The following is a 17,804-nucleotide window of genomic DNA, read 5'->3' as shown; positions in this document are numbered from 1 at the left end:
TTCTCCTCCTCAGTCTAGACAAGGGGTTTGAGGCCAGCTCTGAAGGAGAGTCAGGCATTCCTGGCCACCCTCCCAAGGAGCTGTGTGCCAAGCCCACTCCAGACCCAGTGTCCCTGCCTTTCCCCACCAGCATGAGGACTGGGTTGATGAAATCAGCAAGGGAGCCTGGGGCGCGGGGGCCAGACTGATGGGAGGGCTTCCTGCCAGGCACCACACACCATGGGTTGGTGGGTTGGCTGCCTGCAGCCTGGGCCACATACCAGTGGCATTTCCTTCGCACAGAGAAGCCACCACAGAGGGTGGTTAGAGACAGGCGGGTCTCTGAAAGCAGTCACTCTGCTCCTTGTTAAGGATGGTCCGTTGGCTGGGGTTCAGCCCACCAAGATCTTCCCTGCTCAGAGTTCACTCTGCCATTCCCTCCTTGACCTCAGTGCTCTTAGCCAAACTCCAGTGAAAGGGGACTGAAGGGCATGGGGACAGGGACCACAGCTTGCCTCTCAGCCTGTGGGGAGGAATCGCAGGCCAGTAGAGGAAACTTTTTCTTTGTTGTTGCTCATTTTGTGTTTGTAAATTCTATCTGCGAGGGTGAGGCCAGCAGTCTCCCTTACTCTGGCTGGGTTCAGAGCAGCAGCTGGAAGTGCTAGGGCAGAGCCACCTTCAGGGCATCTTCCCAGTGCCAGGAGGTGGGATGAGGAGGACTTTGGCTCAGGAGCCACATCCATCGGATCTATCAGGGGCTGTGTGCTGGGCTCCAGTGCAGCATGGGCAGGCGCTGTGCTAAAATGTGCAAATGAAAATATTCAGAAAGTCTTACTTCATGGGAAAAGTTTGAAATGCGACTCCTATTTCAAATGCATTCCTACGGGAACTTTAGTTTTGAATTATGCAAGGCGATCAGGAACAAATGAATTTTATTAAATGCACCACCCTGAGTGGTGTTCCGGAGTCAGGCAGTCCTCGGGATTTGACACTCCCTCACAGTGCGGCCCAGGCAACCTCCTCCACAGCTCTGAGGCTCAGTTCCTCCCTACATGAAATGGACCCTCCTCGCTCACAGGGCTTCAAGGGCTGGGAAGATGCATGCTCAGAATTTGGTGGGGACAAGATATGTATTATGCTGGTTAAACTAGGGTCACAAATGAGGGGGGGGGCCTGCTTCCTGTGGTGAGCAGAGTCTCACAGCTCATGACTGATGGGCCTGTTGTCCTGGGGGCTTCGAAGGCAGCTTCCCCCCGGTCCTCACTGTAGGTCTTCTGCTGTGGCTCAGAGCAGGGCTTGTCCCTCAACCTAGTCCCTGCTGCATCCTCCATATGTGAGTCAGTAGGATTCCTCTTAGTTGAAGCTTAGGCTGCTTTTCTGCTCTCTTCCCAGACCCTCAGTTAGAGCAGCCTGGTATTATGGAGAGAACACGGACTTCAACATTTAAATGGCTAAGCCATCTACTTGCCAAGCTCCTACTTTAACTTTCTGAACCTCGGTTTCCTTGTCTGTAAAATAGAACCCATAATACCTTCACTTTCGGGGTGTCCTGGGGGCAAAATCAACACAAGATAGTATAGGTGAAGTGCCTGGCCTGTGTTAGCTGTCCAGCACATTTTTCTTGGCCTGCCCTTGTTGTGACATTTGAAATTTGTTACTCATGAGTAATGACCCCCAGACCTATTATGTCCTGATTGCTGATTTCGTCTCCTTGGAGCAAAGCTACTCCAGAAATGAACATGGGAAATGAAGAGTAACTATGTATTTTAGGAAAAAAGAAAAAAAAAAAAAAAGAGGGGCTGAACATTGTGGAAATCATGGAGACCTTTAACAACTAATTGCTAATTTTAAAAAGGCCAGGCAGACATTTATGAATGTTTAGATTTTCTAAATGTCAGAGGGGTCCGGAAATGTGCCCTGGCGCCTTTAGAGAAAAGACTAGCTACCCAGCCAAACCTCCAAGACCACTTCTGGAAGGCGCAGCAAGGTTTCGGTAGATGGGAAACAGGCCAATGTGACACCAATTCTCTCAGGAGATAAGAGAGGAGTCTTCGGAAACCAGAGTCTGGCAGGACGAGGTGTAACCTCTGAAGGCTCCTGGGCCAAGTCCAGAGGGAAGTGGGCCCCTACACAGACAATGGATGCACACAGGCAAGGAGTTTCCTGTAAGATAAGAGGTGGGGGTTGGATTGTATTTTTGGAGCAGTCAAGAAAAGAAAGGGAAGAGTCATTTTCTAGTCCTTTATTCATAAATGTGCCAGCCCCTCACCCAGGCTCATTCATCCCTGAGAAGGAGGGTGGGAAGGAGGTGTAAGGAGGGGAAGCCTCTGGGCCCTGAGTGACTGTGCCCCTTGTTCAGTGGATGATAAGCAAGGCTTCGAATGAGCTCCCCAACCCCCAGAGCAGAATGCACTCCACTGAATGGTGGGAGCCATGCAGCGCCCTTCCGCTGGGAGAGCTGCTCATGGCAGACCAGCTTAGGGGTGTTCAGTGGGGGAACACCCAGCTGTAGTGTGAGATGGGTATGCTCAGAAGCTGTGCGGGGTAGACGGGAAGTATGAGTGTGTTTGTGGGGTAATTGTGTATAGGTGTGGAGGGGAGGGAGGTGTTTTATGTGTAGGGAGTTGAGGTGTACTGGTGTGGAGGGGAGGTGGATGTATTTGAAGATGGGAAAGGTGGGGGTGGAGCCATATGCAAGGGAAGAAAGGTGGGGGAGGTGTTTAGAGGGTGTAGGGGAACAGTGTGGATATGCCGGGGATGGAGATGGGGATATACGTGAGAGGGAAAAGTGTGTGTGGCAGGGGTTGGAGGGGGTGTGGAGGTGGGGGGCATATGGGGGGAGGTGTAAGTGTGTGTGTGTGTGTGTGTGTGTGTGTGTGTGTGTTGGGGGGCATGAGTGGGTGGGCAGTTGGCGCAGTTGGATCTATTTAACCTGAAAAGAAAGAGAAAACAACAAGAGGGGAGAAATCACAAAACACATGGGGGTTATTAAATCAACTGAGGAAAAAACAGCCCCAAACGGATGAGCCCGACAAAAACTAATGAGATTTGATGTGGAACATTCTTTACTGCGGAGTGTAGGAAAGAATAGAAACCACTGTGGAGAAGTGATAGAGAATGCTAGTCTGCAGTGTTCGACATTAGGGGAAGGAGCCAACGGGTCATCTCCATGGCAATAGCACCATGGTCTCTCTAAAGGCCCAAGCAGTTGATATGAGAGTAGTCGACTCTGTCAGGCTTTCTTCCCATCTGTTTTGTGGGCAAGCCACAATTCCCGTCCCCAACCTTGGCCAGCCTGGAAATGAGACCCCCTGTTCTCCTGGGTCTCTGGCTGAGGTCTGAGTAGGGACCTGAGCTTGGCTCCCCCTCCCCGTCAAGCCCTCAGGGCTTGTTTAGTCATTTCCCCCATTCAGGAATGAGGCTGGGGTGGCAGCCGTGCTTGGGGCCGGGTGAGCTGTATCCTGCAAGTTGTATCCTGCATCCTGCTCCAGGGGAGAATCACTTCTGCAGGATCCCTTAGGTGTGATGGGGGGCTTGGAGGGTCTCCTTGGGAGAGTCAGCACATGGAGTAGAAAAGAAAGGCTGGTTACAATTCTACTGGCTTTGGGCACCCCAGGAAAACTGTTAGGGAGTGAGAGGTAGCCCCACAGAAAGAGTGCAGGCCCCTGTCCCACTGGAGTATATGGTTTGAAGAAACCATTGATCTCTCCTGCAGGAGGCCTGGGGCTCCCTGAGGATCCCTAGGGGACACAGGGAGGAACTTTCTGCTCTTCTTGCCACACCTGGTAGAGCAGAACTTCTGGCGGTACCCAGACACCTCCTGTGGCCCAAAGGCTTGAAATGGGAATCACGAGGCACATTTGGGCAGTGTGCTACCCACTAGGAGGCAGGAAACCAGCAAGAGCAGTTTCTTTCTCTCAGGGACAAGAGGAATTTTCAGGGTTCAGAGCTCAGATTGGCCACCATCAGAAAGGATGTGAGGCTCAGATCTAACAGGGGAGAAGAGCAAAGAGAAGTCAGGACCAACATGATGGTGTTAGGAGGTGGCGCCTTTGGGAGGTGATTAGGTCACAAGGGTCGTGCCCTCATGAATGGGATCAGAGTGCTTATAAGACATCAGAGAACTCCCTCACTCTCTTTCTGCCTTGTGAGGACATAGAAGTCAGCAGTCTGCCACCCAGAAGAAGCTCTTGTTAGAACATATCTGTGCTGGCTCCCTGATCGCAGACTGCCAGCTTCCAGAACTGTAATAAATGTCTGTTATTTACAAGCCACCCAGTCTATGACACTTTGATATAACAGCCCAAACTGACTCTATTAGATTTGTTCTCTTTGGTTGCAGCCCCACTTTATACCCTCAGACCTAATTTTGAGCTTTCAGGCTTTGGACTATCTTGTTAACCGTTCTTCCCAGCTTTGTGTCATTCACAATTTGTCAGCTGTTCCTGCTTTCACCCCAGGCCATGACAACAGTGTTGAGTTGTGGGCAGTTAGGGCCACCATCTTCTGGGTCACACTGGCCCATTGATGCCTGCCCTGGGCATGCTTCGGGCCAGTTCTCCCCAGAGGACTCTCCAGCCACGTGTCCGCATTTTGTCTACCAGGATATTATGACAGGCTTTGTCAAAAGGCTTCCTCCAGTCAAGTAACACCATGTTACAACTTCCTGCTGGTCTGGGAGCCCCACTAACAAAGGAAATGAGGTTGGTTTGGCATGGCTGACTCTTGATGAACTCATGTTGGCTCAGCTAATCACTTTTTTTTTCCAAAGAGCTCCTCATCAGCCTACTGAATAAATCTGTGAATAATAAGTTCTGCTTCATTCCCAGTTGGAGGGTGCATAGTAAGTGCACATCTCTTCCAGAATTAAAATTAAATGACTTCGAGCCACCATCCTGCTCATTGAGGTATATTTTCCTTCCCTCCTATCCACTAAGAAACAGTTTTGATGACAAGCCAAGCCGGGTGATGCCTCCTTCTTGGCCTGGTGGCAATTCCTCAGGGTGCAGGGGCAAAGGTATGGGTGGGGTAAGCCCCTTGCCTGCAGTATAATGTGCAGTGGACCTGCCCTTTCAATGCAGCTCATTGGTCACATGGCCTCCTCAGTACAAGTAGGCATTTTCCCCAGGGCCCCTCTAGTGCCAGGGTGGCTGTGTGGGAAGGGGTGCCCAGCCTCAGCCTCAGAACTAGTTTTGGAAACAGTCTGAGAGCAGAACACAAGAATATTCTCCTTTTCCTCCCTCAAGCTCTCTTTTCCTTCACAGAGAGGAAACCTTCCAAGCAGCTCCTTTATTACAGTCTATCCACTGCCAGTGATCAGCACTGATCTTACTTGTCTCTGGTTTCTAGACCCAGTCCCCAAGTTCTTAGAAACTTGGGCATTATTGCCTGTCCCCAGAGTTCTGCCATCTCCCTTTTTCCCTTTAAATTTCTTAAAGCTTCTGACCCCTTTGGATGAAAATTGATTTTATGTGACCCCTATGTCCCAGGTTATGATATATACTCATTATTTTTAATCCTAATATAACATTACAAGGTAGGTATTATTATTATGTCTATTTTGAAGATGAAGATGTTGAGGTTCTGAGAGGTCCCCCAGCCAGTGAGCAGTGGAACCAAGATTTGAACTTAGTTTATCTGGCTCCAAAATGTGAATTCCTTCCATTGCCCCATGATGTGACTCAGGCTGTCAACCCTAACTCTTTTGTTTTCTGCTGGTGCAGAAGAATATGTTCTCCTAGTTTCCCAAAATGAAAGTCAGTCTAATGGGAATAGACCACATATTACTACAGGGGTATTTACAGATTAATAAGGCTTTGAGAACTCCACTGAGAATCTAATCACTTCTGACGTGTGAACAACCCACTTTGCAAACCGCTTTGAGATCTCGAATCATGGACCAGGTTTGGGACAGTCTGTTCCAGGCCTGATGGTGGGTGTTGCCAGAGTTTCGGGAAGAACTTGAGTAGCTGAATTTAGGAGGATGGGGAAATAGGTCCTTCAGAGTAGAGCATTCTGAATGAAGTTCCAGGAGTTTGCTGATAGTCTGAGGGCTTGCACCTTGGCCATGTTTCCAGAAAACTCTCTGGAAGCACCTTCCTACCTTTCCCTATTATTCTCTTATGGATTGCATCTGAGACTTGGGTCTTGTTAACCTCCTCCTCACTTGACTCTACTCACCCAAAGCCACGCCATCTTCTGAGCAGGGAGGTAATGTGTGGCTTTCAAGGAAATGACTTGAAGGAGGACTCACTGCTGCTGTTCTGTTTCCTGTTTCCCAGAAGAACTCTCTCTTTCCTCTACCAGAATGATGAAATGATCAAAGGAAAGCCCCATTTGCCATGGCCTTCCTGTGTTGCTTGACCCTTCTAGGCTTCTCTCTTGGACCCAGTTTCAGATCTTTATGTGCTTGGGAGCCTGACCTCAGGCTGGCCACACCTGGAACATGTGTCCTTGAACAATGGAGTGGCTAGACCTAGGTCTGCCCAGATTTGCCCTGTCTTTATGGGTTCCATTCTGGGGAAGTGGACCTTCTTCCCACAGTCCCCTATCTTTCCAAACCCACTGAGAGGTCTAGAAATTAGAACTGAAACTCTGCATTTATATTGTGGAATGAGTCAGAGGTTGACTCACGTGCAGCTGGGGTTGTGCTGGGGTAGCTGGAGGAGGGGAGAGGTCCCAGCCTGTTTCTAGTTAGCATTTCACAGCCCTGTGAAAACTGGCACAGCCAGACTTCTGGTGTCTTGTGGGAAAAGAATGTGCTCTGATGAACTTGAGCCTTCCAGAAGTCTGCCTCAGGGAAGATGAGAAACAGACTGACATCCCTCTAATGAAGACTCCCCTCCCTCCCTTTCCCAGGGCCCTCCAAGATGGAGGAAAGTGACCTTGGGTGGGCAGGCAGCCTCTGGAGTCTGCGGTGACTGGAAGAGGCAGGCATTTTTCTGACCTTACCACCGGATTTGACACGGTGGGAAGATTGGAGCTAGCAACACTGGAAGAGGAGGGTGATGTGCTTCCATAAGTCAATGGAGAGTAACTGGGTATAGGGCCTTTGCTGGAATGCTTGCGAAATGGGGAGAGGTTGCTCTCTCTCTTTCACATGGGCCTGAGCTCCTGAAGGAAGCTGAGAAATCCACTCTAGGGAGGAGAGGGATGGAGTGAGGTGAAGAAAGCTGAGCTCCCCCACCACTCCCAGTTGTGCCAAAGTCTTCTGATACAAGGTCTTTTCCTCCCCCTTCTTCCAGCCCTTGGATTCACCAACCCCTGTCCTCTAGGTTTTTAAGAGAAAAGCCTAATGGTCTAAAGTCTAGAAGACTCTGCTCTCACCAGAGCAAGCTGGCCATGACTACCCACTGCAGAAAGTCCCAGGCATGAGTTCTTGGGAAGCTCACACTATGTCTGTCTCTGACATAAACACCTGTGCCTACATCAAGCCAGGGAGCAGTGGGTCCTACCCACTGCAGTGCCCTGTTCCTCCTGGCTCCAGGTCTTGCTCCCTCCAGGACAGCCAGCTGCTGCTTCCCTCAGGGCACTGCTCCCTGGTGAAGGAATCCTTGCCCTCTGCAGGTGAATTTCGCATGAGTCACAGCCTGCGCCAGGGTGGATTTGGCCCCATTCAGGACTGGCAGAAGGAAAAGAGAGTTTGTTAGGAGATATTCAATAGATTTGGAATGCAGAAGAGCCAAAGAGGAACTCTGTAGACTTGGAGTTGGGGCCAACTGGTTATATTTTTTAAATACACATTTTTAATAAAGGCAGTTCCTGACATATAATCTGACACTTTAGTGGTTAATAATAACAAATGAGCCCCAGATCGTTTTCGCCTCCTGGACATTTCATTAGGTGAAATTTCGTGAGTATTTTTGTGACACTGGTGTAGCATGCAAGGTGCCGTGTGAAGACTTAGTAAGCCAGTCGTTTTTACGATCTCCGATGACCATGAAATGTCCCACAAAAAAATAATTCTGCCAGCAAAGCCAGCAACAGTGTTCTATTAAATGTGAATGTAGTAAAATAACAAGAATCAGAGAAATAAAGAAGTATAACTTTTTAAAAAATTTTTTAGTGTTCATTATTTTTGAAAGAGAGCAAGCAGGGGAGGGGCAGGGAGAGAAGGAGACACAGAATATGAAGCAGTTTCCAGGCTCTGAGCTGTCAGCACAGAGCCCGACATGGGGTTCAGACTCACGAACTGTGAGATCATGACCCAAAGTTGGATGCTCAACCGACTGAGCCACCCAGGCACTCCAAGAACTACAACTCTTGAAAAAAATACTTCTTCTCCAGTCCTTCATTTGTCACACACCTGCACTCCTGCAGCCAGCCTGGCCTGTGTCTCACATATGCCTCTGGGCTGTGCGTCACCATCTACATAACCACGGAGCAGCCAGCACCCCCTGCCCCTCCTGGAATGCACAGCCTTACCTATTTTGCCACTGAAATATCTCTTTACCAGGTCAATTCCACTCCCTACACAGGGGCCTTGCAAACTGGTCTTAATCCCTTCAGTGTGTTCGTTGCATTACCCCCACTCATGATCTTCTGGAACTTTCCTTAGGATACAATCCATGCCCCTTCCCAGCACACACAAGCCCTCCAGAAGCAGCCATGCCTCACCCTGAGTATACTTGCACGCTGACCACCCTGAACTTCATTTTGTGCCATGGAGCGTGTTACCCATATCTCTGAGCCCCGCCACAGGCTGCTTCTCAGTCTTCCTCACTACCAATCTCTGTCTACTCCCTTTGCTTCCTCTTAGTTCAGGGCCATCTTCCCCAGGAATCTTTTCCCAAACCCTCTCCCAACCAACACTGGGTATGGTGCTCCTCCTACGTGCCTTCTGTTCTCTCCCAACTCATGTGGACCAAGCTATATTATTTATTGTGGATATATATATCTCATAACATTTACCATTCTAACCATTTTTAAATGTACAGTTCAACAGCATTAAGTACATTTACACTATTGTACCACTGTCAACACCATCCATCTCCAGAACTTTTCATCTTTCCCAACTGAAGCTGTCCTCATTAAACACCAACTCCCGATTCCCCCTTGCCCCTGGCCCCTGGTAACCAACATTCTACTTTCTGCCTCTATGAATCTGTCTATTCTAGTTGCGTCATATAAGTGGAGTTATGCGATGTTTGTACTTCTGTGCCTGGCTTATTTTAGTTCACATAATGTCTTCAGGGGTCTTCCATTGTGTATGCAGCACGTGTCAGAATTCCTTTCCTTTTTAAGGCTCAGTGATATTCCGTTGTGCGTCTATATCACATTTTATTTATCCATTCATCCATTGATGGACACATTGATTATTTCTACATTTTGGCTATTGTGAATAACTCTGTTATGAAGGCTGGTATACTGTTCAATTCCTGCTCTAAATTCTTTTGAGTATATACCCAAAAATGTAAATGCTAAATCATATGGTGGTTGTATTTTTTTAAAGTTTATTTATCTATTTTGAAAGAGAGTGTGATCAGGGGAGGGGCAAAGAGAGAGGAAGAGAGAGTATCCCAAGCAGGCTCTGCACTACCAGTGCAGAGCCTGACACAGGGCTCGATTCCACAGACAGCAAGATCATGACCTGAGCCAAAATCAAGAATCGGATGCTTAACCAACCGAACCACCCAGAGGCCCCTGGTAGTTATATTTTTAAATTTTTTGAGGAACTGCCATACTGTTTTCCATATGGCTGCACCATTTTATATTCCTTCCAGCAACGTACAAGGGCCTTAACTTTTCCACATCTTTACCCAATACTTGATGTTTTCTGTTTTGGTATACACACACACACACACACACACACACACACACACACACAATTACCATTCTGATGGGTGTGCAAAGATATCTCATTGGGTTTTGATTGGATCAGGCACTATTGTGGGTGCTCCTTCAATGATCTGTATACCACAAAAGGCTGGAGAATTTGTAAGGGCAGAACCTATGCCTGTCTCAGTCACCTTCTTGTCTTCACCTGAGTGGTATGTCTGCCCATAGTCACTATTGGCCAAATAACTGAACAACTGAGGATGAATGAAATTTGGCCCAGGAGTCTTTTCATGACTTAGCATCCAAGCTTTCTCCCTGTCTGGATGGCCCTGACAAGAAGACATCTTGCTGTCCCTTGCTGTTCCTGGGACAGGACTCCCTGTTTGATGGGGGAACCCTGCAGGCCAGCAGTTTTCAAGTGTGTCCTATACAAAGTGTGTCCTATACCAGCGTAGAGGACAGGTGAGGGTGGGGCCAGGCTGTACAGAGCATGTTGTGCCTGGGGGAAGAGAGAGGGCAATGAGGAGGGCAGAACCTCCCTAGCCCCACCATCCAGAGCAGCCCTGGGCAAAGCATGAGGGGCAGATCTGGTCCACAGCCTTCATATTTCCTCTCTGTAGGGCTTTGAGGCCCACTTAGATCAGGGCTATACCCTCTCTGGGAGCATCCCAAATGGGAATTCGAGGAAATCGTGTTAGTAGAGCAAGATTGGTGACTTCAGTGGTTTCCATTGGCCTGGACAAGGTAAGTAAAGAAGGGATCTTATGGGAAGGGAGTCCTCAAGAGCTCTCAAGGCCTTGGAGAGCTGACAGTGCTTACTGGTTGGTGTGGGCATGAGATGGCAGTCCAGCCTGACCAGGTCCCCACAGCCATAGGCAGCATGGTTCCCACTGGAAGTTTCTGGGGGCCTCACAGAAGGGTCTAAGGTGCAGCCTGGCTGCTGGGTGTGCAGCCTTGGCTCCCCATTTGTAAGAGGAGAGATTGAACTAGAAGGTCTCAAAGTCCTTTCCAGCTTCCCAAGTCGTATGATTCTTGATTGCTGCCCATGTTTGGTAAGGACATTAAATGCCTTTGGCAAAAGGTTCTCCAGTATGACACAGTGCCAGGCTTATCCAGGAATCAGGCTCAAGGAGTCATGACACAGGAGGGACACATCCAAGGTGGGGGTGACACTGTCTTCTGTGAGACAGAATAACCTTTGTCCTGCTAAAGAGAGCCACACCCTGGGGACCCCAGGCCTGAGGCTGAGCACAAAGCACTTCAGGCTGGTAAGCCTGGGGTTTGATCCTGGATTCCCCTTTTGCAACTGGGGGATTCCTCCAGGAATTATGGCATTGGTCTCCATGCACAGCTCCCTGCCTGTTACCCATAGAGGACAAAGAATGGTTCCCCATGAGTGGATAGTGTCCTCTTCCACCTAGGAAGGGCTGCTTGCAGGACAGGAAGCCCACACTCACCTTTCTGTCACCTCCACTCGCTCTCAAAAGGCCTGGGAGAAAGGCCAGCTTCGGAGGCCGGCTGGTGGAACCCGGAGACTGGGGTGGTGGTAACCGGCATGCTCTCTCATTGCAGGGAACAGCAGCCGCTTCCAAGCTGAGCTCTGTCAGAAGCACTGGCAGGACCTGCCCCCCAGTAAGTGCCACAGCACCGCCCGGGACTCCCGGAAGGAGACCAGCAGCATGTGGGGTCTCATGGTGGTCGCCCAGCTGCTGGCAGGCGTTGGGACGGTTCCCATTCAGCCATTCGGGATCTCCTACGTGGATGACTTCTCTGAGCCCAACAACTCACCCCTGTACATCTGTGAGTCACAAGCTTGAGGAAGGCTGTGGGGAGGGGCCCGGTCCTGATGTGGCACTCCTCAGGCCCTGAGGGGCTGAATTGAGGCCTAACCCTCTTTGTGCCACAACACAGCAAATGAGGGCAGAGCTTTGGGGAGCAAATAGATCTGGTTTGAAGGCCAGCTCTGTTAATCTACCAGATGTGTGATCCTGGGCAGGTAGCTGGGCCCCAGGACCCCAGGTTCCTCACCTACAGAACAGGGCTAATAGTATCTGTGCACTGGGCAGCTGTGGGATTACATAAGTAATGTATATAACCACTGAGCTGCATGCTGGGCACACGGCAGCTCCTTTATCAGCCCCTTAATGTTATTGTCCTGTCCTCCAGGCACGGGCCGGGGTACACATGTCTTCCCAAACCGTCCACTTAGGGGCAGTTTGGCTTCAAAGAGGCAAAAGCAAAGCAGATAACAGATGACCATCTGACAGCCCCATCCTTCCCTTAGAGCACGGCACACTGAGCATTCTCAGGGCCCACATCCCAAACCAGACAGGGCACACCCACCCACTTGGTGGCCCCACAGCTCCTGCATTTGCAGGAAGCTTCACCCACCAGCACCCCCAGCAGGAAACTTTAAACGCTGAGGAGGCTTTTCCTCTCTGCAAGTGGATCTCTCTGGCAGCTGGCTGGAGGAGAAACAGTTCTGGTTGTGCACATCTCAGGACCTTGAGGGATTCTGGTCTTGTCTATGGGAAATGCCTTCAGTGTGGACTTGTCAGGGCCAGGGGACAGATTCCTGACATCTCAGGAATCCCTCAGCTAGGGAAACAGCCTGGTACCCTTTCAATCTCCTCAGCCTCCTTTCTCTGCTCCCGTTTCTAGCCATCTTATTTGCCATCTCTGTATTCGGGCCGGCTTTCGGGTACCTGCTGGGCTCCGTCATGCTGCAGATCTTCGTGGACTACGGCAGAGTGGACACAGGTGAGTGTGGGCGAGGATGCCCATTCCATCACCGGTTCCACGAAGCAGCCTCCCAAGCCCCAGACAGTCGAGGAAAAAATGAAACTTCCACTCCAGATGCTCAGGACTCCTCTTTCCCTCACTCATTCACTCCTGCAGAGCCTCAGACAGCCAGCCAGAAGCAGACAGCACACCTCCTCTTCCCAGGCTGGGCTGGAAAACACACTTTCTGTCCTCAAGAAGTTTGTAACAGGACACCTTGAGACCTGGAGCAGGGCCTCAGGTGTTGCTAACACGGCTGCCCGTCTTGGTGGTGGTATTAAAAATAGTTTTATGGGGGCGGCACCTGGGTGGCTCAGTCAGTTCAGCTCAGGTCATGATTTCATGGTTTGTGGGTTTGAGCCCCACGTCTGGTTGTGTGCTCACAGCTCAGAGCCTGGAGCCTGCTTTGGATTCTGTGTCTCCTTCTTTCTTTCTGCCCTTCCCCCCACTCGTGCTCAGTCTCTCTCTCTCAAAAAAAAAAAAATAGTTTTATGGTTCTTTGATTCTAAGATGGTTTTGATTGTTTAAAAAAAAAGATCTGATAAGAGCTGTTTTGAGGGGAAAAAAACCAAGCAGTACACAAAATATACACATGGATTATGAGTCACATCCAGAAGGGTATAACATCGTGTTTAACTCTGTGGGCATTGGTAGTAGACAACCTGTGTCTAATGCTGATTCCACCTCTCACTGGCTGAGTGCTCTTTAGCAAGTGTCTTTATCTTTCTGTGCCTCAGTTTTCTCATCTGTAAGATGGGGCTAGTGATAGTAAAATAGAGTCGTTGTAAGGATTAGCACATGCCTGATATATATTAAGAGGTTCACAGGTGTGAGCTCTTGTTCTTCACAAAATGGTATGGACTAAATCACTGTGTATCTTAGAAAGAGAAAATACAGGGGCGCCTGGGTGGCTCAGTCGGTTAGGCGGCCGACTTCAGGCTCAGGTTATGATCTCGCAGTCCGTGAGTTCGAGCCCTGCGTCGGGCTCTGTGCTGACAGCTCAGAGCCTGGAGCCTGTTTCGGATTCTGTGTCTCCCTCTCTCTGACCCTCCCACCGTTCATGCTTTGTCTCTCTTTGTCTCAAAAATAAATAAACGTTAAAAAAAAAAAAAAAAAAGAGAAAATACAATCCATAGACCAGGGCACAAGCACTGAGTTAACCATTCATGGAGCCAGCCCCATGATGAATCCTGCAAGGGCTCCTTGCCTTTGTAAGCTTGTTCCATGGCACCCAGCCTCCCACAAGGCAGGGAGGGCCAGCACTATAACAGAGGGGTGGGCGAAGTGCTTTGGAAGCTCCAAGCAGGCAGGAGACAGTGCTACTTCCTGAGGTGGGCAGGGAGGGCTTCTCAGGCAGCTGATGTCTGCATCAAGCCCCACTGATGGGTGGGATTTCTGCAGGTAGTACTGGGAGGGAAGGCCCTCTAGGTGGAGAAAAACTCGTGGACAAAGCCAAGAGGTGGAATGTGTGTGGGGTGTGAGGGTGAGACATAAAGTTCCTGCCAGCCAGAAGATATGGCTGGAAGGCAGGTCTGAGCCAGACCCTCAGGAATAATGCTCTCAACAGTTCTTCACACACAGATCAGGGTCTGCCCATCTCACAAAGAATGTAGACAGGCATTAAACCTGCCATGCTGCCAGAGTCCACAGACTCCTGTTCCTGGGGACCATCAGACCATGATGCCTTCCTTGTGGTATCTCCTGCCTTGACTTCACATGATGGGGAAAAGCCAGGGGAAGCTTTCTGCCTCAGGGTCAAGCCATCTTTGCCCTTTTACTGGCACTTCCTGAGTTGATTCTTGCCTCTTATTGTCCAAAAAGACTAGCAGCTGAGCTCTCCGTACCAGGGACAGTGCCTAGAGATGTCTGTCATTGTTTGGCTGCGGGCTATACTGCTACCTTCTCCTTCCCTCTATGCCCCTGTAGTTTCTTTACAAAGAGAAACACAATGGCAGACTCTCAGATGCAGATGGGAGACCTGCCAGGAAAACCATTTCCTTTGGAGGCCAAGGAGCCCACTCTGATGATTGTTGTTCCTTCAGGCTCCTCCTAAGGACTATGGGGATTCCTTTCTTAGGGTCAATAAAGTTGGGAAGCAGTAGCATTCAGTGGTTAAGAATGGATAAAATTGAGCAATCAAATGGCACTCACTAGCCTTAACCTTGCACCAGGGCAAGGTTGAGTTCTCTGGTCCTCAGTGTTCTGATTGGTTAGAGGAGAATGGATGCAGCCTCCTTTGCTATTATTCCTACCAGGGGTTGGGAATAAAATAAGGTGAGGCCAAGGTTCTGATTCCTTCAGCCTGGGGATTCTCCGATGCTCTCCTTTATGCAGAGTGGCCGCTATGCTCTGGAGACCAGATGGCCTGGAGAGGGAATGTTGTCTTGACCCAGGTTCTAGCTCATGGCTTACCTCTTCTCTATCCTGGGAAGAAAGTTCCCTTGATCAGAGGCCCTCATTCCAGTAAAGTGAGATTCCGTATTCATCCAGAAAACACTTGTTCCCTTTGCTTTCTCTCCAGCTGCAGTTAACCTGAGCCCCGGAGACCCCCGGTGGATTGGAGCCTGGTGGCTCGGGCTGCTCATCTCTTCAGCCTCCTTGGTTCTCACCTCTTTCCCCTTTTTTTTCTTTCCTCGAACAATGATCAGGGAAGTGGAGGTAAGGTTCTGAGAACCCCTGACTCTACCTATAGAACTTCAAGAAAGGGAGGTGGGGATCAAATTAAACCGAACTGAGAAGCTGCAGCAAGTTAAGCAAATTCTGCATGAAATCCAAATGAGTTGCATGATACAGGACTTCTCAAAGGCTTTAGGTGAGAGTGCTGGTGAATTCCCTAAAGATGGGTTCTCACCAGTGTTCCCTTACCACTTCAACACCTCAGGTGTCAGGACAGCTTCAGGGAATGTAGTTTGGGAAACTACATGAGTAGTTGAACAAATGAGTTCATCTAAACTGGGATAAAGAGTTAAGAGCTAGTAAAAACAGAATATATGACCTGGCACCATCTGAACCTGCAGGACTGAGTGGGAAGGGGGTCCCTAGAGCTAAAGAGCCTAAGGGTGGCCTGAGAGTGAGCTTACTCTGAGCACTTGGACCTTCCATGTGTCTGCCAGCCCTGTCTGCTGGGAACGAAGTCAGGAAAGGATGAAAATGGAAAACAGAGAAGTCTGGTGGGGCTCTGATGTTAGGCTGAGGGTCTAAAACTTAAAGTTCTGGGGCACTGCAGTAACTGGGTGGCCAGCTGGGTTGAAGGTCAGGGAGTCAGGGAGGAGTGAAGGCTGACCATCTGAAAAAGCCGGTGTAGAGACAGGGGATGAGACCGAGCACCGGGGCAGTGGTTGCTGGACAGCTGAGGCAAGGGCAGGCAGAGATATTCTTGGAGGGGGTGCCAAGGACTCAGCAGTGAGCCAGACTAGAGGAGAAGAGGGACCGAAGTTAGCATCAAGGTTCTGAGCCAAAGCTCCACATTGGGCAGTGAGATGTAGGCCCCTGTGTGGGAGGAGGAACAGGGGTAGGAGAGCTTTCACTTGTCTTGGGGAAGAGTTTTGGAGGTTGGCAGTACATCGTGGTGGTTTTGGAGTCAGGCAAACCTGAGTCTGAGTCCAGGTGTGTCACTTAAAACCTTGCCAAGTGATCTTGGACAAGCTTCCTCGTGTCTAAGTTTCCTTTACAATACTGGAGATAGAGCACCTGTCTCAGAGGAGGCCATGAGGAGTGACAGTGCATGTGGCATGCTGGGCACAGTGTCCAATGTGGACTAAGCACTCAGTGCATGGGAGCTCCCACGCCTGGTAGTGTGTTCCCCTGGGGGGGCCGTGCACACCTGTGTAGGGGTGCAGAGCTGCAGCTGATGAGTTCATAAGTGGTAGGCGAGCTCGCTGAAGTGGTATGAACAGAAAGCGTGGGCCAGGGGCCGGGACCAAGCCTTGGTTGAGCAGGACTCAACTCTGGGCCCGGAAGGAAGCAGTGACTCCATAGAGGAGATAGAAAGAAAGAGCTGGAAACAGAGGTCATTCTAGACCAGTGTATCCCAGAAGCCTGCAGCCCCTGGAATCTGAGGACAGGGAAGAAGTGCAGCCACGACAGAGAGACAGGGAGTGAGATCTGATCAGATACCTTTTGGCATCAGTCACGGGAAAGTTAGAGGTGATAACATGCTCAGAGGTATTTCAGGAGGCATTGGCATAGATGTGTTCTGGCTGGCAGCCACAACTCTGGGTTCACTAACATGCAGGTGGTGTTCATTTCAAGAGAGCATTCTCTGGGTGCCCTCCCACACCCACACCCACACCCACACCCACACACACCTGGGGTGGGCAGCTCACTGCTGCCCATCCCTGAGCCACCAAGACCAGGAGGGTCAAGGGCCCAGGGAAGGGTCACAACAAGGAGCCTCGGACATTAACATTCATCTCCTTCGCTGCCTTCAGAGGTCTCCTGCCATAGTGGACGAGGCAAGGAAGATGGACGAGGTCAAGCCAAGAAGCTCCCTGCTGGATTTCATTAAACGTAACTGACTGACCTGGCAAAGCCCTGGAGGTGGGGGGGGGGTCTGTCTTGAGGGAGGTTCAGGGGGTACCCCAGCCCATGTGGTATTGTGTGTGGTGAAGGTCAGTAAGAACAGGTGGTCTGTAACTGGCCCATCTCCCAGGAGGGGTTCTGCCAGGGGTCCTGGTGACTGCTTCTTTGCAGGTCTCAGGAGACTCAGATTTAGCAGTCAGCCCTGCCTCCATGGTCTGGCCCCGTGTTCTGTCCCCTCCTTTCACATGGAGGTGGCTGTCATGTGAGGAGAATGTTCCCGGTGTTAGTCCTATTTCTATCCAGCCTCCGCCTGATATCTTGTAGGCATGTCCTCATTTTACTTAGCCTGTGAGTATGTTGAGTGGGAGTTGAGCAGCTCTGTGCCCCCAGACTGGCCACTGAAAACTTTGGTGCCTCAGATCTGCCATGAGAAAGAGAGGAAAGCTGCCTGGAGGAGGAGGAAGGGCAGTGACCTAGTATCAAGGTACCCCTGGGATGACTACCACGAAGGCCTGGCCCCTGACAGCCATCTGATTACAGGGTTTCCCCGCATCTTCCTGAGGTTGCTGATGAACCCGCTCTTCATGCTGGTGGTCCTGGCCCAGTGCACCTTCTCCTCTGTCATTGCCGGCCTCTCCACATTCCTCAACAAATTCCTGGAGAAGCAGTATGGTGCCTCCGCAGCCTATGCCAACTTCCTCATCGGTGAGTCCAGAGGGTGAGGGCGCTGTAGGAGCTAGGGGGCC

General features: G+C 50.3%; 1 protein-coding gene across 1 annotated transcript in view; it reads left to right on the top strand.

The window, feature by feature from the left end:
* SLCO2A1 (solute carrier organic anion transporter family member 2A1) overlaps window positions 1–17,804 on the top strand; it is an 82,829-nt gene that overhangs the window by 50,504 nt on the left and 14,521 nt on the right. The window contains exons 4-8 of the mRNA XM_086674324.1: window positions 11,329–11,556; window positions 12,418–12,516; window positions 15,059–15,195; window positions 16,968–17,046; window positions 17,599–17,763. Of these exons, the coding sequence (XP_086530450.1) occupies window positions 11,329–11,556; window positions 12,418–12,516; window positions 15,059–15,195; window positions 16,968–17,046; window positions 17,599–17,763 (708 nt within the window). The remainder of the gene's footprint in view (window positions 1–11,328; window positions 11,557–12,417; window positions 12,517–15,058; window positions 15,196–16,967; window positions 17,047–17,598; window positions 17,764–17,804) is intronic.

Source organism: Puma concolor, chromosome C2 (genome assembly GCF_028749965.1).
Source record: "Puma concolor isolate L17-30 chromosome C2, mPumCon1.1.hap2, whole genome shotgun sequence".
Taxonomy (NCBI): domain Eukaryota; kingdom Metazoa; phylum Chordata; class Mammalia; order Carnivora; family Felidae; genus Puma; species Puma concolor.
This window is presented reverse-complemented; position numbering and strand designations above follow the sequence as displayed.